The sequence below is a fragment of the Sciurus carolinensis genome, chromosome 4 (genome assembly GCF_902686445.1).
Source record: "Sciurus carolinensis chromosome 4, mSciCar1.2, whole genome shotgun sequence".
NCBI classification, from domain to species: domain Eukaryota; kingdom Metazoa; phylum Chordata; class Mammalia; order Rodentia; family Sciuridae; genus Sciurus; species Sciurus carolinensis.
Window position 1 is genome coordinate 153077165 of NC_062216.1, and position 24704 is coordinate 153101868.

At 33.5% G+C, this 24704-nt stretch overlaps 1 protein-coding gene across 1 annotated transcript in view; it reads left to right on the top strand.

The window, feature by feature from the left end:
* Cfap54 (cilia and flagella associated protein 54) overlaps positions 1-24704 on the top strand; it is a 315326-nt gene that overhangs the window by 121678 nt on the left and 168944 nt on the right. The window contains exons 30-36 of the mRNA XM_047551199.1: positions 374-500; positions 5265-5379; positions 5725-5825; positions 10195-10425; positions 12581-12723; positions 14842-15017; positions 16542-16769. Coding sequence (XP_047407155.1) covers positions 374-500; positions 5265-5379; positions 5725-5825; positions 10195-10425; positions 12581-12723; positions 14842-15017; positions 16542-16769 — 1121 coding nt within the window. The remainder of the gene's footprint in view (positions 1-373; positions 501-5264; positions 5380-5724; positions 5826-10194; positions 10426-12580; positions 12724-14841; positions 15018-16541; positions 16770-24704) is intronic.

Genomic DNA, 24704 nt, shown 5'->3' on the forward strand with positions numbered 1-24704 from the left:
GTTCATCTATGAAGAGAGAGCATTATTGCTTTACTTGGAGTGAAATATAATAAAAATTATGACAACTAGTTTTGACAATTATCAGTATTTTTCTGCAATTATTGATACGTTAGAAGCAATTTTAATGAAATCTTTTTCAACACAGAGATTTTTGGAAAAAAAATGAAACATAGACTGTAAAGGATTACTTGATCTTAGAAAAAACAATAACTTGAACCACTTTTACTCCTGTATTTTTTGTTTTAAAGTGAGAAATCTAAAACACAGGTTAATCAGCTTGCCTGTTGGAACAAACTGACTGTTAGGACTATAACCTTTCAGTGCCAATAAGTAAGTGTACTGGTAATGGTATATGAACTTCTTGTTTTTATAGTTATGAAATTTAAGCACGGACCTAGATTCCTGGAATTTTTCACACAAGTTATGCTTAAATGCATGAATGAAGAAAAATTTTCCCTTTTGGTGGAGATAACCATTCCTGTCTATGACTTCTTGAAAAGGTACTTGTAATATCAGTTTTATGCATGTTAACAATTTCCAAAAACTGAGCAGCATTGTCACTTTAAAATACATGGAGTACATGAAAAAGGGTGGGGTATATGCAGTTACCACCTGGGAGACAGTGAAGATTTGTGTGTGTGTATTTAAATAATAACTAAACATAAAAATATTTATGCAACTCAACTAAGAAATGAGACTAGACCATGTTCAGCTTTCTAGCAGAAAATAGATTGTCTTTTGCTATTGGGTCAGGATGGATAATAGCATCTGTTTATTCATATGCTCTCTTTCACACAAGGGTTAGAGTCCAGTTTTGATTGTTTATCATGTGCTTCTAATTCCTGTCTTATAATGAGCAGAGCCATTCTTTGGAGCTTCTATTTGTGTATGTGAATGAGAAGCTCCTCAATAGAAGTGGTGAGCCTTAAAGCTGTCCTTCTCATTCTCTAAGGCTGAATGAGTCTCTTTGTTCCCAAAGTAAATGATCATGTCTCATGTCAATTATGAGAGATACCAAATAAATCCAATGTGTCTTCTGACAACTCACCAGTGAACTTCTCTTTCACCACTGGGTATAGATCTGTCCACCCCATTTTAATTAATGTAAACATCACTGGGGATATAGCTCAATGGTAGAATTCCTGCCTGGCATGTCGAGGGCCCTGTGTTTAATGCCCAGTACAACCAAAAAAACAAACCCCAAACCAAACCAAACCAAAACAAAACAAAACACTACCATAACAAGAAAGTAAACATCAGTTACATGAGACCTATTTTGAAAATGGCAACCAAAGAGAGGAGAATCCTTCATTTAAAAACACACAGCAAGCACTGGGGTTGTGGCTCAGTGGTAGAGTGCTTGCTTAGCATGTGTGAGGCACTGGGTTCGATCCTCAGCACCACATATAAATAAATAAATAAATAAATAAATAAATAAAAAAGATAATAAAATGAAGGTCCATTAACAACTAAAAAAAATTTAAAAAACACAGAGAAATATAATTAGAGCAAGAGATTAAAGAGAAAATTGCTTCTTTGAAAGGAGACAAGTCACAGTAATCAGAGAATTGGGCAGATTTGGAGCATTCTCTTCAGTTAAAAAAGATGTAATCAAAATTAGGTGTTTAGAAGTTTCAAATAATATTCTTGATACCACAGAAAATCAGAAGACATTTTCAATGTGCAGGGAAATTTGGAAGGCTGACTGTGAAAGTTCCAACCTAAGAATTACAGATATTCTGAAAGGGAAAATAGACCAAGTGGCTTAGCAGCATTGGACAGTAGTATAATAAAAGACTTGAGGACGGAGGTGGAGCAGTATAACTAAGTTGAAAACAAAAGTAATGATTTCAATTGTCAGAGCTGAGCAGATGTTTTAGGATGTTTTTCACCAAGTCGGGGAATATAGGAAGAGGTGCAGATGCAACATCTTGATTTCTACATTGAATAGTAGTATGTATTTTCTATTTATATTCATATGTCTAACAAGTTTTAGTACACAGAAATTTTTCTCATATTTTTTAATATGAGAAAATATGCAACTTTATTTTTCCAATTTCAGATTTACATTCAATTTTTAAATATGTACAGAATTTATTTTGGTATGTGGACTTGAATTAACTTCAAACTTTCCCAGTTTATCATTTATTCTGGTAATATTTAAAGAATAATCCCCTTCATTGGCATTTTTTTTGTGTGTGTATGTGGTGCTTGTGATTGAACCCAGGGTCTCATGAATGCTAGGCAAGCGCTCTGCCATTGAGCTTCATCTCATTCCTTTTTATTTTATTTTGAGGTAGGATCTCTCTAAGGTGACTGGGTTGGTTGACTTTGTGATCCACCAGCCCTTGTAGCACAAGTAACTGGGATTATAGGCCTGTTCCACCAGGCGTGATTCATCAGCTAATTTTAATGCCAGCTTTTCACTTTCAAAGTGAATAAGTCTACTAATAATTTTCATAAATCACAATGAAGATACTTCATGAATTTTCATGTTTTACTAAACAAAAAGTCAACATATGGGAATAACTGCTGAAACAAAGTTGATTTCAAAAAGATATAATAAGAGAGTTTAAAATACCACTTTAAAGAGACTAAAGTAGGAAAGACATAGAAGATATACATAATAATATTAACAAGATTAATTTAATATGTTTATCCAGTGGAGACTAAACACTTTAAAGCATCCATGAAATGAGAAACCCTACATATCAAATGCACCCAAAGCGGCAGAGATAAATTCTCAGCTTTGGAGGTATTTTAGTACAAAGCAAGAATAAAATCAAGTGCATTTTTATCAAACTCAAGATGTTAGAAGGGCTGGGATTGTAGCTAAAGTGGTATTACACTTGTCTAGCTCATTTGTGTTTGATCCCAAACAAAAGAAATTAGAGATATAATAAAATAAATCTAAGAGAATAAAAAAGTATTGAAAGTTGAAATTAATTATAAATTGGTTTTAAGACAGTCCAGTGGATATTCGCTGAAGCAGTTTCTTTTAAGAATATGAAGATATTAAGTAAATATCTGGACAGCATAAGAATAAGAGAAAAATGAGTTATACAAGGAGAAAATAATTATAAATTTGGAAGTGGCTAAACAAACACAGATAATAGTGTGCACAATTTAATAGTAATAAATTTAAAAATACAGTCAAAAGTGATGATTATTTGGAAAAAATTATAAGAATTGAGTTAAACAGTAAAAAATTTTGGATACTGCAAAATCTTTTAGGGCAATTCTTCCATATTTTAAAGAAATGAATAATTTTATTCACATAAAGCTCTTTCAAAACATGGATTTTACATTTTCTACTAAATTGAGTACAGTACACTGATAACAGAGCTTTATTAAAGAGGATAGAAAATAGAAAACAATGGAACAATCTTACCTAGCCATATATAGAGGCAAAAATCCAAAATAAAAGACTAGCATGTAAGTTGAGCAATGAAAATGTAGATTTTATTTGCAAATGTAATTATCACTGGTAGACAAGGAGACTTTAGGAAATGCTAAAAAGTAACATGGGAAAATTCAACAATGATACTTGGCAAATTAGGATTAGAAGAATATTTTCTGTTAAAATAAGCTTTATAACATGGAAATGTGTTATTCTTTCTGTCATTTGACACTGTTTTGAAAGTTCTTGCCAGTGCATTAAGAAATAGAAATTAAAATTAATACTTTCATGATTATCACATCACAGAGTATAAAAAAAAGTTTGTAGATTGAATTCCACAGTGAAATTCTCTGAAAAGGGGGATGTTTGCAAATAATTATTTTTTTAGGTTAAAGATAATTAAGGGAAAACCATTAAAACTAATAATGGAATTAAATGGGATGCTTAGATGCAAAATCAACAGCTTTCCTATAACAAGTAGAAGGTGTAATAGAAAAATGGTTTTATTTCTAAGGAGTATAAGCTTAACTTTATCAGGAATTGTGGGGCACTTACACTAACATAAAGGAGACCAAACAATTTTATTAAGACATAATAATTATAAAAAATACTTGAATGACTGAAGAGATAGTACATTACTTGATGGCAGACAGAATATTGTAAAGATTCCAGTTATCTTCCAATTAATTTGTTTGATGCAATTCCAATAAAATTCCGACCAGAATAATGTAGAGCTGGTTGCTAAGACTGTAGTCTAAAAGTATGCACCTTTAACCTCTTCTCTTTCCCATTTCTTTCTGAAATAACATAAGAATCAGTGATGTGGGAGAGGGAGGACACAGAGAAGAGATAGGTGTGGTTGGTAAATGGCAGATAACCAGTATCAGAATGAAGTTGCAGAGAAAGAGTCCCTAAATTCTCAGTAGTCATTGGTTCAAGCTTTCTAAAACCTTTGCCAGAATGGATGTCAACTAATTGAGAGATTCATGGGATTTCTGCAACTTTACTGGAGTTCCAGTCAATCACAGGATCTATAACCATCTTCATAAAAATTAAAGTTGAGAGGCCAGCTTCTACCAGGACCAAGATGGAATTGGATCATGCAGTATATTTCAACCCCTTGAACTAGCTATTCAAACCCACCTGGTCATTTGATAACTTTGTATTGATGTGTCCCCACCTTTTGTTCAGTTTAAGTTTTTGGATCCCATTTATCTTGTGATAGCAGGATTCTATACCTGGCAAGTACTTACCAAAAGAAAGATAACTCCCATAAAATATATAAATTTCAGAAAGATTAGTGTCAATGGAAGGATAATGAGAGACTTAACAATATTTGGAGAAGGGGAGTCCATTGGAGAAAATAAACTTAAGAATTCCTGTAGATTCTTGGGTTATGGGAGAAAGTTTAACAGGTGTCCAAAAAGCTTAACTTCTTGTGGAATCTAGAAGGTGATAGTGGCTGGGAACTTGCACAGAATGGAACCAAAAATACTGAAATCTGTTGGAACAATGATAGTTTGTCTATGGTCACTTTGATGTGGTTTTTGTCTCAATTGTAAAGAGAAATGCCCATATTACTTTATTTTCAGTCCAATTCTGTTTCACCACATCATGCCTTGCACTCTTTCTTATAGCCACCTCAGGTCTCATTGCATGTATGATTTACATTTTCCTTTTTTGAGAGGTCAGTTATTCTTGATGTACAGAGATCACTGTCTAATTTATGCATGGGACACAGCAGTTTGGGATAACCTTCTTGAATAATTTCAGTAACAACATGCATTAAATATTTATTACTTTGGGGTAATTTTGCACATTTTTACAGTTTCTTGACTGACTTTTTTTTTTTTTTTTGTATTAGGAGGAATGAATCCCTAATTGGACAAAGAAAAATAAGATATAGGGACAATGTTGCTTATAAAAAGGCAAATATGTCTTCAAAGAAGTTTAAAGCTGTAGTAGTAGAGATTGGAAAAGTAAGTTTCCTATGAGTTATGAATTTTAATTAATTGATGAAGTTAATTGAGATTATCTAAAAATGATTAATTATATTTTAATTTATTATAATATGAAACAGAAATATCAACAAGTATACTTTTATATTCCATAGTACATTATAAATTATTCAGTTATCATTTAGATATTTTTATAATCAGATTTCTTTTGGAGTACTTTTGTTAATTTTGACAGTAATTTTAATTGAAAGGTATTAAGAAACCACCCTGTTTTAATGTCAAGAGATAATCATTAAAGTATGAGTAAATTATTCTTTGTGTTCAAAGTTTAAATTTAATTTGTAATGTGTTTGTTATTTCCCTAAGAATGTAGATACATCATCAAGGAAAAAGAACGTAAAAAGGGAAACTCTAAGAGATTTTTATGCCAAAAATCCATTTATTTTTGAAATCCCAGAAAATGAAAGGTATTAACTAATTAATTAATTCAACAAAAGTTTACTTGATGTTGTTCTGAGTTGGGCATGATTTTGGGTACGAAGGACACACTGGTGAACCAAACAGATAAAATCACTGTCCTCAAGGTACTTACTTTAATGAAAAATACATAGTAGTCAAGTGAACACAGAAGTAAATAAGACAGTTTAAAATTTTGCTAAATTTTATAAAGTAAGCGAAAAGGATGATATGCTATAGAGTAAATGGCTATGGAATAATTGGTGGCAGCAATGATTTAGATGGGGTGGTCAGGAGATCAAATTGTAAATTATTTTTAATTATCAGAGGACCCAAAAATCTTTCATTTAAAAAAATTTTAATTCATACATAAAATCCTATATGAGGTAACAGTACACTAATTCAAGACCAAATCAGTGTACCTGGCATTTACATCTCAAACACATATCATTTCTGTACTGGGAACCTTTAGTTATTTTGAAACAAAATAAATTATCATAGACTATTGTTACCCCATCATAGGCTATAGCTATATAGAACACCTAATTCATTTCCTCCTATCTAGCTGTATTTTGGGATCTATTGTTCAACCCCTCTCTCTGTATTTCTCCTCTCATACCCTTCCTAGTATCTAGTAACTACTATTATACTCTCTCCTAAGAGATCAACTTTTTTTCCAGCTTCCTCAAATAAGTGAGAACATACAGGCTTTGTCTTTCTGTGCCTAGCTTATTAATTTACCATAATGTCCTCCAATTCCATCCATGCTATCACAAATGACAAGATTTCATTATTTTTAAATGACTGAATAATATTCCACTGTATGTGTATTTTTATATATATATATATATATATATATATATACACCACATTTTCTTTATCTATTTGTCCATTGATGGATATGTAGGTTGATTCTGTATCTTGGTTATTATGAATAGTGCTGCAATAAAAATGAGAGTGCAGGTATATTTTGATATAATAACTTCACTTTGGATTTATACTTAGTAGTGAGATCGCAAGGTCACATGTTAGTTAGCATTTTTGTTGCCGGGACCAAAATATTTGACACAAACAACTTAGAAGAGGAAAACTTTAGTTTTCCTCTCAAAATTATAAGTATTTTAAAATGCATGTTATAATAAATAAGTCCATTATCAAACCATTGAAGAGGTATGGTCCATGGTTTGCTGACTCATGGCAGGAAAGCAGCTCAGCTCATGGCAGCCAGGGAGCGGGGTGGGAGGGAGAGAAACAGAGCGGGCGGGGGAGGAGTGAGCCATAGACAAAGGAAGAGTAGGCGATGCTGCTTCTGGTGACCCCCCTCCTGTAGCCATGCCCCATCTGCCTACAGTTACCAGCTAGTGGTCCATTCAAATATCAATCCACCAAATGGATTAATCCACTGATAAGACCACAGCTCTCATGATCCAATCATTTCACCCCTGATCATTCCTGCATTATCTAACACATGAGCTTTTTAGGGGACATTAAAGATTCAAACAACAATGTGGTTGTATTTTTTATTTTTAAGGAACCTCCATACAGTGTGGCATTATGGCTAAATCCATGACCTAATGTTCTGATTATAAAATTTACCATGGCAAAATGTTCAACTTCTATTTCTATGAATACATATTTGTGATTCTTATAATTCTCTATGTATTTCACCTTTACTATATAATGTCTTTACCTGTTTAGTGATTTTGACCTTAAGTTGCACCACATAGATTTTAATAGAGCCACATCTACTTTCCTTTTGTTTGCATTTGCCTATTATTTACTTGATTATTTCTTCATTTTCTTTATTTATATTTTGGCATTTTAGATGGCAGTGTTTATCGACTAGTCTATCCTGTTATCACTGTCAGCTTTACCCTTTAGCAAGTATTCATTTACATAGTTTGAAGCTCTCTTTTCTGTTCTGTTAGTCTGTTTATCTACTTTTAAATCAATATCACACCATCATTATTACTTTGGCTTTATAGTAAATCTTACTGACTGATGGAAAGTCTCTCTAGCTTGTTCTTTTCCTTCATGCAAATCTTGGGTAGTCTTTTACAAAATAGTTTGGAATAGCTTGTCAAATATTACAAAAATCTATTGTGATTTTGATAAGGATAGAATTGAACAGATACACTGGTTTAGGAAGTTTTTTTTTTTTTATACAACATTGAGCCTATCTCAATATTCTATTTTTAGACTCAATCTCAATATTGAATCTATCTACTAATAAACCACATTCTTAGGTATTATAATTCCTTTTAATAAATTTAAATTTCTATGATTTTTTTTCCCTAAAGATATTAAACATCTTTTGCCAGTTACATCAAGGAGTGTTTTTTGAAACCAGTGTACACAATGTTTTAAAATTACATTTTGAATTCTTCTATTCTTTGTAAAGGAATAAAATAGAATTTTGATACATACCCTCTAACAACTTGATAATTTATTCATAGATACAGGTTTTTGTGTGGACTGTCATGCTGTGAACAGATAATGAAAGTTTTGCTTCTTTCTCTCTACTGTTCAAGCCTCTTCTTTCTTTCTCTTGTCTTGCATGTAGACTAAGACCTCAAGATTAATCTTAAATGGTTTGATAATGGACTTATTTATTATAACATGCATTTAAAAATACTTATTATTTTCAGATAATTGTAGATTTGTACCCAGTTATTAAAAAATTTACCCCATGTCTCCTTCACTTAGTTTGTAAGGATAACTACAAACTAACACACAACTAGGAAATTGACATTGGTATAATCTGATCACCTTAATGAGATACGGTAGTTTTCATGCATGCACATGTGTGTGTGTGTGTGTGTGTGTGTGTGTGTGTGTGTGTAGTTTTATGCAATTTGTGGATCTTGTGTGACCATCCCCATAGTGGTAGACCTGATTGTTGGAGTCCCATATATGTTAAGAACTGTCAGGTGATAGAAGAAGACACACTCTGCACTCTCTGTGGGCTGACAGTTCCCTGCCAAGTTATCTAGAATCTGTCAGTTCTGTACCAAGATACCTTGAAGAAGCCTGTCTTCTCACCCATTCCCTGAACTAGCTCACCTTCAGTGGTGGGAAGATGCAGTTAATTGTCTCAGCTCTTCTTAGGCTTTTGAGGAGACCTGGCCTCTTCACACAACTTTTATTTTGTAAATGATATTTTTAATTCTCACAATACTTATTAAAAAGATTCATCTGTGTTGGGAAACCAGTGAATATATCACTAAAAACAAGCAAATCACAACAAAAGCCCCTCTAGAAACCTGGAATTAAGAGCAAATGATCAACAGAATCCCAAACACTTAGAAATGAAGGGTAATGTAAAGCATGCTTACCAAAAGGAAGCTTCCCTCCAGCTTTTCTCCATCACACGACTGCACCTCTGCTGCAAGGATGTCTGTCTGCCTGCCCTCCTCAGAAATGAAGGGTAATGTAAAGCATGCTTACCAAAAGGAAGCTTCCCTCCAGCTTTTCTCCATCACACGACTGCACCTCTGCTGCAAGGATGTCTGTCTGCCTGCCCTCCTTCCCTCTCTCCTCTGATTTCTTTTATCTTCAGATTCAGAATGATATCTGTTTAAGTGAGCAGGGTACTTGAACTTACCTGTTGGGATCTTTTTTTTTTTTTTTTTTCTTCTTCTCTCCCTTCTCTAATGTTAATCAGGCAGAATGGTCCAGGCTAATGAGGGAGCAACTTTATCCATGGTGCCAAATTAATAAAGAGTTTTGAAAAAATGAGGTTATGCTCTGCAAATAAGTGTCTAATGCTGAAAAGTAATGAGACTACTTTGAGTTGTGATAGGAATTATTTTTAAAGAATTCCAAAATATATTATATTTAAAGTCTGAACTATTAGTTAAAATTTGAATATTATTTTTTTTCTGGAGCATATCGAATGTGCATATGTGAGGTTATTTAATCTATATTTGTCTGATATTGTATTTCATCTGATAGTCTAATGTTAGACAAAACATTTGCTCCATTGTTTTTCCCTTAAAGACCAATACAGAGAAATGATTTTCTTTTGTTTAATATTGAAGTTAGTTCATGAATATGAACATTATATCATAATTTATTTGTCTTATCCCAGTGGACTTTTGGTTATTAAAACAAAACAAAAAAAACTCTGGGTTGAGCTGAAACATCAAGGAGAGCTGAAGGTACTCTGTGCTCTCTTTGTCCCTAGTGTTTATCTTTGTGCCTTCTGTTGTACCCTGTATCACATTATTACTGCTGAGTGAACAATAAATAAACCAGAAACTTTTGCATAAGGGCAGTCAAGTGACTTCTTGATGTATTTTGTACAAATTGGAATCATCCTTCTTTATTAAGTGTTTGGAAGTTTCTGTGTAATTTCAAAGCCGCTTTCTCCCTTGGCAGACATAAGAGACCTGATGTTAGAAAAGTAGCACATCGATACCTGATGAATCGTGTGAATCCTCTAATATTAGATTATGTTAAAAGAAAGAGGTTTCATCAAATATTTCTTGAGGAGATGCCCTGGAGAGCTCAGATGAACCTGTATTTGGCAATCACACACTACAACCTGCTTTTACAAAAGCTAGGGGAACGCATGAAGATGAAATTTGGCGTTTCACACACGGTGGTCAGGTATAGTATGTGACGGGTAAACCATACTTTTTTAGTCTGGTGAACATGGATTGCGTTTCTATGTTTCAGGCTTCAAGATTGATAACAGTAAGGTTTACAGAATATCTTTATCTTGATACTGGTCATTGGTGCATTTCTTCTTCTTCTTTTTTTTTTTTTTAAATCTCAGACTCTTTTCTGTGAAACAGGTGCTGGATACAGTGCTTCTGAGGTGCTGATTTGCATATGTCTTTAATGTGTTTTTTGGTGCAGTTTTCAGTGCAAGGCTAATTCCAAGAGAAATTTAGCATGAATTATATTTTAACTGTATGTATTAGTAGGCATTAAGCAGATCTTGATTTCATTTAGAGGTATATTTGAAACCTCTATGAAAAGAGAACTTATTTTCTCACATAATGTAAATTTTCTATAGCTAATTCAACAGACAATTTTGAGCTCTTATTGAATGTCTTTGGCTAAGTGCTGTGGGAGATAAAAATTGAAGATAGATACATAACACAGAATGTTACCCAAGCCAGTAGAAAGGTGATACAGAGTCAGTCATTCATTAAAAAAGAAACCTTGTTTATTACCTATTAGCTACAAGGCACTGAGTAGGTGCAATGAATATACAAAGATGAAGAGGATGTACAAGTTAGAATTAGTAGAGTTATCTCAAATGTTCTCAATAATTGCAATCAATGATAGAAGGTCAAGTACATATAAAGTCTTCTTTGTAACTAGACAGGCTTTTCTCTGGCTGGACCTAACAGCAAAGTTTTCATGGGAGGGACCAGCAGTCCTGGATCTTGATGGATAGGCAAGGTTTAGAAGTGTACTGATGGTGGATAGTTGTGAAGATGTGCAGAGGTGACAGTTTGGAAGAGCGAAGATCAGAACCCAGGTAGGACACACAGGATGGGGCCCCCAAATGGTCTGATTAGAATCTAGGGCAAATGACAGAGTAGTGTACAGTAATTAGAAAAGTAAGTGGGTACCAGATCATGGAGAGTCTTGCATTTCTGTTAAATCTGAGCTTTATTCTATATACACTAAAAAAATCTTGAGGATTTTTGAACGAGACAATCATAAGAAAATTTTTGGCGGCAATACATCAAAATAGATTGAAGGGAGGAAAGACTGAAGACAGGGATATGAATTAAGAGGATATTTATTTCAATAATTCAATTAAGAAAAAATGTAAGTTGAAATTCACAGTGAACTTGGTTCTATTGTCTATTTCTTCAGAATTTTGGTTAAAATCACTGACAGACTAACTTTCACAGAAACATCTGTGGATAGATTCTTTTCCTGTGTTAACCAGATCTACATTCAGGAAGCAGTTAACTTGGTAAAGTGACCCATTTATGGGGCCAGGACAGGGAAAAGATGAACTTCCTTACTATTTTGTGGACATGGACAAGTCTTCTTGGAACTTCCAATCATGCATCACCATTTACCCATGATCCTTGACAGCACAATAAGACAACAAATTTGTGTCAGAGTAACTTACTAACTTTCACTTTATTAAAGCTGTTAATGTACACTCAGTATTAAATTAATTAGCTAATTGCACATTTTATTTATTTTTTTAACAATACTTTTTATTTTTTCGTTTTAGATATACATGGTGATAGAGTGTATTTTGACATACACATATATGGTGTTTAACTTATTCTAACTAGAATTCCATTCTTGCGGTTGTACATAATATGGCTTTCACTGGTGGTGTATTCAAGCATGAACATAGCAATTTTAATGGAAGATTGTTTACTGTTTAAATTTTATTTTTAAAAAGAAATAACAGTGCTTATGGATACTTTGCTCTGTATAGTAGGCATTTTCACTGAATTGTATTTAAATTAGGTGACTTTAAGGTGACAAATTATTGTTTCAGAACTCACAGAGTGAGTATAGATCTTTCATCTCCATTTTCAAGGGTACTTTTAGGGAAATAGATATAGATATTGGTGTTAAAATTCCTAAGATCAAGATTACATTGTATAATTTTAAAAATTAATGGTAAAATGTTTGACTTTTATTAAGTGTCAAAATATTTTATGACATAAATTTGAGAGCACTCAAAATATTTAAAAAGTAAAAATAGATTATATTTGACAGATATTATTCCATGTTGCTTAAATTGTTTTTTAATGTGATTTTTTTCCCTTTGCAGTTTCCGATCATGTGATCCTAATATATTCTCACTGTATAATTCAGGAACAGTATTGCCAACAGCAAAACTGACTGTGGAAAATTATATAGCAATGCTTGATTTCCTTCTTACAGCTAAAAAAAGAAAGGCTTACTTACCATCAGGTAAAATAAATATACTAACTTACTATTAAATGATTCTATAGTTGTGTTTGCTAACATAAATCACACACACACACACACACACACACACACGCACACACACATTTATATATACACAATAGAAGTGTACATGCCAGTTTCCCAAAACCCAGCAATTTAGTTCAGTTGTTGAATTTTTACATTTTATAGGACATTCTTGTTTGCCCTATTAAAAGATTCTATATTTTATCTGGGTGTAGTGGCACACACCTGTAATTCCAGTGGCTCAGAAAACTGAGGCATGAGATTTATGAGTTCAAAGCCAGTATCAGCAAGTTGGCGAGGCCCTAAGCAACTTAGTGAGACCCTGTCTCTAAATAAAATATAGAAAAGGTCTGGGGATGTGACTCAGTGGTTAAGTGGTTTGAACCAATCCCTGGTACACACACACACAAAAAAAAAAAAGTAAAGAAAAAATTCTATATTTTTTGGTAATCACCATATATATCTGGACATATCTATTTTATGTTCCAACCTAAAGCAGTTTGATAATCAAAAAATGCAATGTTCTTTTTGTTAAACATTAGTAGCCTCTGTTGATTGAAGACAGATGAAGACTTGCTATCAGGTATAGTATTTTAGTGGAAATGACTTTCTAAACAAATTCCATCAGACACACTAATACAAGTAGACACAAAAATGGTCATAATAGCTGATTTTGTGCTCAGGATAATTAATGCTGCCCTACGATCTCCCACTAGCACTTTCTGTGAAAGTTCACTGTGAGATGAATGTGACAATATTCTGATGGCAGGACCATGAAATGTTATCTACTCAGGTGTCAGAGGACTCTGAGAGGTGAACATGCTGGTGAACAGGTTTCTAGATCTGGATGACTTCTGTCTGCCAAATTTGACTGACATTTTTATCCCTTTCTTGCAAAGATGGTACAGCAAGCCTAGACAGTATTCCTACCTAATAATATATATTAAATACTAATCATTTCATAAATAAAAGTTATTTCTTTTCTTTATCTTTCTTTCTTTTTCTTTTTTCTTTATCTTTATTTCTTTTCTTTATCTTTCTTTTCTTTTCTTTTTTTGGTACCAGGGATTGAATCCAGGGTGCTTAACCACTGAGCAACATCCCCAGAACTTTTTATATTTGATTTTGAGACAGAGTTTCACCAAATTGCTTAGAGTCATGCTAAGTTGTTGAGGCTGGCTTTGAACTAGTAATCCTCCTGCTTCAGCCTCCAGAGCCTCTGGTATGTGCGATAGTGCTACAAGTTATTTCTAGTTTCTTTTTTTGCTATTATAAATCCACTTACATAGATTTTTCATATTGGCACTTCAAGTGCAATGCAACTTATTGCTGATCTGGGGTCTTTGGTATGCTAGTTAACTGCCCCAGTAGTGTCTATTCATGTTGAGGTACTTGGAGTGCTTTCTAGTTTCTTCTAGGCTGTAACTTAGTTTTAACTGGTACCTCTACATGTAATGTGTATATTGAAATATTTGAAAGTAAATCCCATAATATAGAACATGATTTTTGTCTGTAGATTATAATATGTAGCTTCCTAAGTTTTTTTTTTTAACTGACTCCCTGTCTACAACCCACCATGAAATCATCAAGATATTCTGCTGTTGAGACATTACCTAGTGTAGATTGGAAGAGAAGGTTTGTAGCAGAATAAATGTTTGTTTTTGATGCTGAATCAGCAGGGGAATGTGTGAGCTGGGTTGCTGCATTCCCCAACTCAGGGTGCTACTCACTTGCTAGTGTATGTGTCCTGGAGATGGCCTGCTTGGAAATTAACAAACAGTGGAATCCTGTCATTCCACTGTCCTCCAAAGCATTGTTCATTTCTACCTCTGTATTATTCCCTTTACCTCATCTTTGCCTGAAGTATTGTTCTCTGTAGTTTTCCCTATGGCCATCTCATCCCATTCTTTAAAACCTGAGGGCCTTCTGCTCTGGAAATTTCCCCTAGTTCTTTGTGTCCCGGGCAGTCCCATCCTTACTTCAAGTTTATCTAGCATTTATTTCCTGAATTACTCTTTTGATGTTTATTACCTACTGCTGTTTCTAGGACTTAAGTCTGTGTTTTAAATCTTGTTATACTTTATTTTTGCACTGTAGATGCTGAAGAATTTTCTGCATTTGTGAATTCCAAATCTAGTGAAGATAATATACCCAAGACAAGAACATTTTATGAATCAGACTTTCAATCAGGTCTTAGTGCCAGAGAAAAGGATCGAGCACATTTGGAACTGGATCATTTTATGAAAGTCTTTTTATATTGCAGGAGAGCAATGGTAATGTGATCCTTTTCATTTGCTAAGATAGTGGGTGTAAACTCAGGCAAGTAAGATATATTGTATTTATTCAATTTAGTATACATAATTTTAGGTTTGATGAGACATCTTCCTCCTGAGTGACTTTTGAGGTTTACTTGCCATGGTACTGAAGTCTTATGCACTGCTAAATTTCAGGAAGAGAAAGTGTATTTGTTTAGTCATGTGTCATCCATCTACCCTCAGCCTAGGTGGCCTTCATGAGGTTCCTGTGACTGCATACACCTCTCCACTGGTTTCATGCACACGTGGGACATGGGATCCTTTTGTAAATGCCAGAGGCTTCTCTCTGGGGTCTGGATGACTCCTGGAGTACAACCCTCTTTCTTGTCTTTAGAACAAAGGAAGATCTTTCCAGGCTACAGAAAGTTTTGCCCCTACCCCAATATCCTTCTTCTATTCCCTTGCGTATTTTCTTCCTTTTAAATATTGTGTGATACATTGTTAAACTCAGGATCAGAATTATTAGTTATAAAGAAACAAACTTCCTTTTCCTCAAAGCATGAAGAGTATATGCTTCAAACCTCCCAAGAGGTGAAGGGAACTCTTTCCTTTCTAGACAAGGAAAGAACACTGAAGCTTCCATATTCTCCATGGAGTGAAGAGTGATTTTACAAAATGCAAGTAAACCCAAATCATCTCCCTTTAACCATGAGCATCAAATATTATCTTCCTTTCCACCAACTTCAGGACCTTGAAAGAGCTAAGCCCTGCTCACCTTGTATAACTCAGTTCTTACTTCTGCTCTTCTTCAGCATACTCCTGCCTCCATGGTTGTGAACAATGACATTAAACTTGTTCTTCCTCCAGTCCTTATTTTCAATCTCCATTCTGATGCTTGCTGCTTCCTGAACCTCAAATACTCTCCTCCTACCAATTAAATTCCTACCACCACCATCTTGACATGACTTGTGACTTGTTCAACTTTGAAGTATCACTTCCTCAGAGAGGACCTCTTTCCTGACCACCTCCTCTAAAATAATGTGTCCTCTTGTATCTTGTCAGGTCCCTACCTACTTTTGCTTTATTTTTCTTTATAAAGCACATTATTCCCTGAAATAACATTTTGCCTACTTTTCTAGTGTTGGACTTCTCTAATAAATTTAGGAAGCATAAGGACAGATCAGTTGCCCTTCCTAACTTCTTTATACCCAGTACTTAGAACAATGGGATTTTTGAATTCAGACCATTGATGTGCAAGTCCTCCTTTCACACTTAGTAGATTCGTGACCATAAGTAAGTAACCCCCATGCTTCCATTTCCTCTTTGTGTAGGGTACTAGTGCAGACCTATTTCAGGAGTTGTGAGAACCAAAGGAGGTAATGCATATAAATATCTTAGAGTATCTAGCACATATGAGAGGCACATAACAAATGGTGTTAGTTATTTTTATTATTGACATGTAAGGTTTGTAGAAAGGTAATGTTTTCGAAGGCCTATAACTTTTGGAACTTTAGGGTTTTTTGGATATTGTGTTTGTCTTAGGTTCTTGCTCATCGTGGTGGCTACTGGACTCTGCTTCAGAACTGCTGTCGGACCTTTTGGAACTTTACTCAGGAGCTGCAAATACTTCTTAAACAGACAATGGATCTTTATAAAACATTCCCTGTTAGCCAGGATACTTTCCTCTGTACCTCTGTTTTGCCATTCTATTTGGGAGCAGAATTACTTATTGACATGTTATTACATCTACAAAATATTGATTCTATTAAGGTAAGAGTATTTGGGCAAGTTTTTAAATTGTATTTTCAATTTAAAATATCTTTTGCCATGCAGTTTTGGATATGTTGAAATTGATGTTTTTCTTGAGTTCCCATTGATTTGTCTATATTTCATTTCTTCTCAGTATTATTTTGTTCACATACTTAACTTGAATTAATGTCAATGAAAAATCAGCTTAAAAATTCTGTTTGGAGGGAAGGGAAAGTAACATTAACTGAGCTCCTACATAAACTACTATTAATATATTTAATCAACATATCAATCTTTTGACAGATAAAAAAGAAATGAATTCCATGAGCGATAACCTTGTTTGTTAGTTGACCTTATTTCCACTACTCTATCTGTTCTTGTTTTGTTATTCCGGGTCTACCAGAATTTGCAGTTTTTAAAAATCTACCACTCTGTGTTTTAAATTATAGAAATAAAATAGAAACAATGCAAATGTAAAAGATAACCAAAATGTATTGAGAATTAGTAAGCACATAAACACATTGAGGCATGAGGTTTAATGAAAATATAACAATGATAGCACAAAAGACAGAGAGGGTAAATAAAATTAGTGTATTTAAATTTTGTATAATTCATATAGAATGGTATGATATTAAGCAAAATGTGATCAGTTAAGGATACATGTAATAATTTTCACAAGTAACTACCATGAAGAGATATAGCTAAAAAGCCAACAAAGTAAAAGGTAAGACTAAGCAATAATTAATGAACTTAAAAGAAAGCAGGAAAGAAGGAGCCAAGGAACAAAAAACACATGCAACAAATGGAAAATAAATAGCAAATATTAAAACTAATTCAATCATATCAATAACTATATTAAATATAAATTGGCAAAACACCCAATTAAAAGGCAGAGATTATCTGACAAGATAAAAATGAAGACATGTATACTTGTCTATAGGTGAAGTACTCTGAATAGCAAGAAACAGATTGATTGAAAATAAAAGTATGGAAAGAGATATACCATGAAAACAGCAAATGTGAAAATATAGAATGAAATGTAAGGAGAACTCTATGACATTGGAATAGGCAAGGATATTTTTATAAGACGCCTTAAAAATATAAGAAACAAAAGCAAAAATAGAGAAATGGGCTTACTTCAAACTAAAAAAACTTCTGCACAGCAAAGGAAACAAAAAGCAGAGTTAAAAGAATCTACAAAGTGGGAAAAAGTATTTGTAAACTGTATGTCTGATGAGGGATTAATATCCTGAATATGTATGAAATTCAAGGAACTCAATAGTATGAACGATCCAATTAAAAATAGATATTAGACCTAGATAGATGCTTCTCGAAAGAAGACATACAAATGGCCAAACGGTATGTATAAAAATATTTAATATCACCAATCATCAAGGAAATGCAAATAAAAACAATAACAACATTGTTGTAAATTCAAACAGCCATTATGGAAAGCAGTTGGAGTTTCCTTAAGAATTAGCCACCTGGACTGGGGTTGTGGCTCAGTGGTGGAGCACTTGCCTAGCATGCGTGAGGCACTGGGTTCCATCCTCAGCACCACATACAAATAGATGAATAAAATAAAGGTCCATCAACAACTTAAAAAAAAAAGAATTAGCCACCACGTGATCACCATGTGATCATCATGTGATCCAGCAGTCCCACTACTATATATATCCAAAGGAAATAAAATCAGTGTATCAAAGAGACATCTGTACTCCCATGTCTACTGTAGGGCTATTCAAAAGTTTATTATAATTTCCAAGTTTTAACAAAAGATTAAAATATACCATCACTGATTGCTATTGCTTCTGCATTTTTCTTTTCATTTTCTTCCCTTTTTTTTGCAGTACTAGAGCTCAAACTCAGGGCCTCCCACATGATAGGCAAGCACTCTATCACTGGCCTACATTACTTTATTTGAGTCAGGGTTTCTCTAAGTTCAGGCTGGCCCTGAACTTGGGATGCTTCTGCCTCAGCCTTCTATGTAGCTAGGACTATAAGTGTGCACCATTGCAACTGACTTACATTTTCAACTAACAAATTCTCTTCATTCTCTTATTTTTAGTATTTTGTTGTTAGTATATGGTAAAATTGACATAATTGATATTATCATTCATACTGCAGCTCATTTTAATTTTTAGGATACAAGTACAACTTAGAATTCAAAGTAAATAGCAACATATTCAACTTAATTCCATGATCTTGGACTCTTGCCCATGAAAGTCATTAAGATAACAACAGGGTATGAAGATAACCATATGATATTAGAGAATATAGCACAATATATTACTTTTGAGAAAATGCCTACTGATGTGGACTTGAAACTTTGGATGAACTCATTCAGCATTTCTATACTGAAAGTATTTTCAATATTTTAGCATTATTCATAATAGGTAAGAAATGGAAGCAACCTAAGCTTTCATTAGCCGATAGATGGAAAAGGAAATGTGGTGGATATACACAATGGATTCAGCCATAAATAGATGAAATTTAGTCATTTGTGGCAACATTGATGGAACTGAAACACATTATGTTAAGTGAAATAAGTCAGACACAGAAGAACAGAAACCACACATTCTCACTCATATGTGGAATCTAGAAAGTTGACTGTGTAGAAGTTGAGAGTAGAATTGGTTACAGAAGCTGGGGAGAGGAGGGAAGAGAAGCATATGAGGGAAGGTTGGTCAATGGGTACCAAAAATTAGGAGAAATAATTTTTGTGCAATACTACTGGTATTGCACAGAAGGGTAACTATAGACAACACTCATATACTACATATTAAAAAAAAAAAAAAAACTAAAGCAAGGATTTTAATGTTTTCACCAGAAAGAAATAATAAATGTTTGAGGAGGTAGATACGTTCACCCTCATTTTAACATTGCACTAAGTATCCATGTGTCAAAGCATCATGTCTCCTTATAATTATGAATAATTTTTATATGTGTATTCAAAAAGCTGGTGCGATTATATTAATATTAGATAAAATCATTTTCAAACCACAGAGTATTATGAAAGATAGAGGGACCTTTCATAATAAAAAAGAGGAGGCTCAATTAATTAGGAAACATGCCAGTCATAAATATGTATGCACCTAACAAAATGTTTTATTTGCTGAAATATTTTTATAGGTTTTATTTAACATTTCAAAAAATAATCTAAAACTGGTCTTACTACCAGGAAATTCAAAATTAAGACGTGGCAATTTTTAGTCCTGATATGGTAAATATCTCAGATTGTTATGGTAGACGTTACATATACTGTGATGCCTAGTCTCATTGGAATGTCTCCAGTTTTGAATTTGTCTTGGTTTTACTTTTTCTTTGGTTGAAATATTTTTATAGTCTATCAGAAATCCTTTTTTTTTTTTTTTTTCTTAAAGTAGGTCTGACAATATAGGAATAAGGAAACTCAGTTGGTCACTGTCAATGAGTCAGTAAGAGCCCACACTCAGGCATTTATCACTGTTTAGTTCTTCAGCATGCAGGTTTGCCTACTGAGCGTCAGAGGGCATCCTTCCAAATGGATGTCTTTTCACCTTGAAACTACCATCCATACCCCAAGAAGTTCTTTGTTGGTCAGTGGAGAGCCATTTGGTCCAAGTGTTGTCAGAATCCAATAGTTGCTAACTCAGGCCCAGTGTTAGCCTAAGGGAAAAGAAGCTCCCTGCTCATGAGTGTCCCCTCCTGAGTTCTCCAGGTAGCATGAATCTTTACACACCTTTCTGTTCCCTTATGGACCTCTTTTGGGCTCTGCTGTCCACATTAGAGTGTTTCTCTGACATCACCCAAGACATCATGGGCATTTCAGGTTTCAAGATAATTTTATGTCCTTTAGTCATAGAGATAGCAAGGTAGTAAATGCTCCTTGAAAGGAAATTCTGTAGTGAAAAGTCCCAGCAGTTGTAACTGGGAAGTGTTCATAGGCTTTTACCGTAAGCCATAGTCCACATAGTGTACAATAGAGAATTTGTCCAAACCAACTTCAGCTGTCCATTGTGTGGTCCTGGGAAGTCTTACTTGTCCCCAATTAGAATGCCCAATTGATACTCTTAGAAGGGTGGATTTCCATGCCTTTTGTTTTACAATACTAGGTATGGGAAACATTTCCCAGTCAGATACAATGTCTATCCTTTCAATAGAATCAGATAAAAGAGATGCAGCTACTTCACATGAAGTAGATTCAGTTATAACAACTTGATTGTAAGATTTTATGTTAATTCCATAACCCTTACTTTCATTTGAATTTTATCAACAGGTTTTGGTTTTACAGGGCTAGATAGGAGAAATGTTCCTCAGTGGGACAAAATATACATTTACATGAAAAGTTGCAGAGGGCAAGGTATGTGGGAGAGGAGCCCTTTCTTGTTCTTGGCACATATTGGCACTGTATGTTCTGCTATCTAGAAATTCTTCTTCTTCTTTTTCTTCTCTTTCTTCTCCTTCTCCTTCTCCTTCTCCTTCTCCTCCTCCTTCTCCTCCTCCTCCTCCTCCTCTTCCTTCTCCTCCTCCTTCTTCCTTTTCTTGGGTGGTGCTGAGGATTGAACCCCGGGCCTTGTACATGCTAGGCAAGCACTCTACCAACTGAGCTATATCCCCAGCCCCTTGGAAATTCTTCTAATAACAGAAATTTAAAATATATTCTTGACACCCAGAGCTTGAAGAGCTTCCTGGTAGAGGAACACACTGATGTATCAGAAGGGTGGCATAGCCTGATTCCATGGGGAGAGTGCTTAGAAGCTCTGAATCTCAGACCCTCACAGACCTTGCCTGTATATCTCTTCATGTGACTGTTCATGAGTTGTGTCCTTTATGTAATCATAGTGTAGTGCTTTGAGTGAACTCTATGAGTGATTCTAGTGAGTTGTCAACCCTGAAGGTGTAATGGAATACCTGAATTTATAGTTGAGTTAGAAGAGCAAGAGACCTCAGACTTGTGACTGAACAGAAGGCAGTCTTATGTTACTGATTCTGGGTAATGTCATAATTGAAGTGCACTATACCCAGGTGGAATGGAAATAGCACAGTGTCTCTGTATATTCATCAAGTTGGACCTTATGTAGAGGCCGAAACAATAAGTTTCAATAAAAGCTAAAAGACTGAAATCTTAGTTGACCATTACAGATTTAAATTATAAGTAGATTGCCACACATAGAGGAAGAAAAAAATATTGGGAAATTAATACTGCAATTCTAAAAAACCCAAAGAAAAAAGCACAAGGGAAATTAGAAAATATTTAAAACTGATGATAGTATATAAAAGTTCGTAGGATTCAAATAAAGCAGTGCCAAGAGAGAAAATTATAGCTTTATAGAAAAAAGAAAGCTATAACATCAGTTATCTAAGTGCCCATACATAAGAGCTAGAAAAAGCAGAGCAAATTAACTCCAAAGTAAGTAAAAAGAAGAAAGGATGTGGGAGAAATTAAAATGATAAGAACAGAAAGCAATTAGATATAAAGCAAAACAAAAAGAAACCCAGAAATAATTAATAAGATCAAAATGAATCATTTGAAATGGTTATCAAAAGTGTAATACTCCTAAGAACAAAAACGAGAAAGCACAAATTACTGATATCAGTAATAAAAGAGGAATATAACTATAGATACTATCTATGGATATTAAAAGAAAAATAATGGAATATTATGATCACTTTTTATTAATGAAGTTGATAACTTAAATGAAATGAACACATTTATCAGAAAGCACGACTTAACAAATCTTGCACAAGAAAAAATAGAAAATATGAACTACCCTAAATATATTAATAAGAAATTGAATTCATAATCAGAAACCTTCACATAGGAAAACTCCAGACTCAGGATATTTTCCTGGAGAAATTTTAACAAAATTACATGGAAGAAAAAATAAATCTTACACCAGATTTTATTCCATATAAAGCCAAGTTAATCTTGATAATACATCAAGAAGAAAAGTATAAATCATTATCCCTCATGAACAGGTAAAATAACTCTTTAATTAAATGTTAGCAAACCAATTCCAACAATATGTGAAGTGTGCAAATAATGATATGTACAAATATCAAAATATGCAAATGATGATAAAGTAGGGTGTATTCTGGAAATGTATGGTTAATATTTAAAAATAAATCAATGTATTTTACCATATTTTACAAAATAGAGGAAAAAATAATATGGCTATTGAAATAGGTGCAATACAAGCATTTAGAAAGTTCAGTGTGTCAAAAGCTCTCAGCAAATTAGGAGTAGAAAATATCTTTCTCAACCTGATAAAGATAGTGTTTACAGATAATATCATGCTTAATGGTAAGATATTGCATGTTTCTCCCTAAGATTTTGAATTGAATGAGGATGTCTGCTTATTTCACTTTTATCAAACATCATGTTAGAGATCCTGGCCAGTGCAATAAGATAGAATAAAGAAACTAAAGGAGCACAGATTAGAAAGGAATACATGAAAATGTTTTTATTTGTGGACATGATACTTTTTTTTTTTAACGTAGAGAACTCTAACTTCCCAGGACTCTACAAAGCAATTATTAGAACTAATAAACAAAGTAGTAGGATATAAGTTCAATATATAAAAATAAATTGTACTTCTATATACTAGCAGAAAACAACTTGAAAATAAAAATTTTAGAATAATGCCATTTATAATATCACCCAAAATTTCAAATATCTAAGAATATATCTAATGAAACTTGTACAAGATTTTTACTATCATTATTTACTTTTTGCTACTTTTGCCTGGGTTCCTCTTAATGGTGTTGCTAGGACAGAAGCACCTAGGCTTGATTTACTCAACCATTTTGGGTTATTGCTTGGTCCTTAAATGGATATAAGAAGCTTTGTTTACTTTGCCTAAAGAATTTTCAGAGAAATACGCAAATACATCAGGAGTTAATGGGAAATGAACCCAATATTGTAGTTAAAATAGCAACTCCTTGTTTTAGACAAAACGAGTGCCTTCTAGAAGATTTCCTTTTCTATAGGTTTAACCTTTACATCAAGGAATTATATATAACATTTTGCAAATCAATGGATAAAACTTTATTATTTGTCTATACTAAAACTTTTTCTTCCTAGAGTTTTACCATATTGGTTTAATATCCTTAATTAAGTGGATGGTGACTGTATACCAAGAAGTGTAGACCTCAAACTATGTCATCTAACATAGTAAACATTAGCTATATATGACTACTTAACTATAAGCTGTATCTATATAAAATTGTTTCAGTTGCACTAATCGTGTTTCACTAGTTCAGTAGACATGTATCTATTGACTATCTTGAACTATATATAGCACATATTGCATATTGCGCATATTGGATATTACCACCAATTCAAATTATCAAGCTTTTATTTGCATAATAAGAACATTTAAAATTTTCTTTTCCTGCTGCTGAAAGTAGATGTTTGGGAAAATGAATTTTAAAACTTAAAAAGTAATGTAACTCCCAAAAGATTTTAAATCAAAAAGTCCTTTCAACATGGAAGCATCAACGTGAAACTTTAAGTTTCTAAAAAAATAAAATAAAAAAATCACTCTTTAGAAAAGAATATTAAAACAAATTATCTTTTAAGACACATAAACATTCTTAGAAAGACCTGTAGTTTCAAATATCATCTAAAAGAAACACAAACCAGTTCACTATCTTTACAACCTCTCAGACCAGTTGTCTAAAAACTTCAGAATATGTAATATCTCAACTGTCATAGTTAAAATGACATTTAGATTTCATGTTAAGCAGTTCTAGTATAGCTTATAATGGCACAAATATACCTAATACATAAATACTACTTCATCCTTTAGATAGTCAAAAGTCAGAAGGAACTGCATAATTTTTAAGGTACTTTAATGTACGTGTAGTCATTAAAACCCAGTAAGTAATTCAAGTATGGTCATGTAAAGGCAGGCAATGTTTAATGAATTAATGGCAGGATAAACATTTGGAGTAGTGTTTTTATTAACCTAT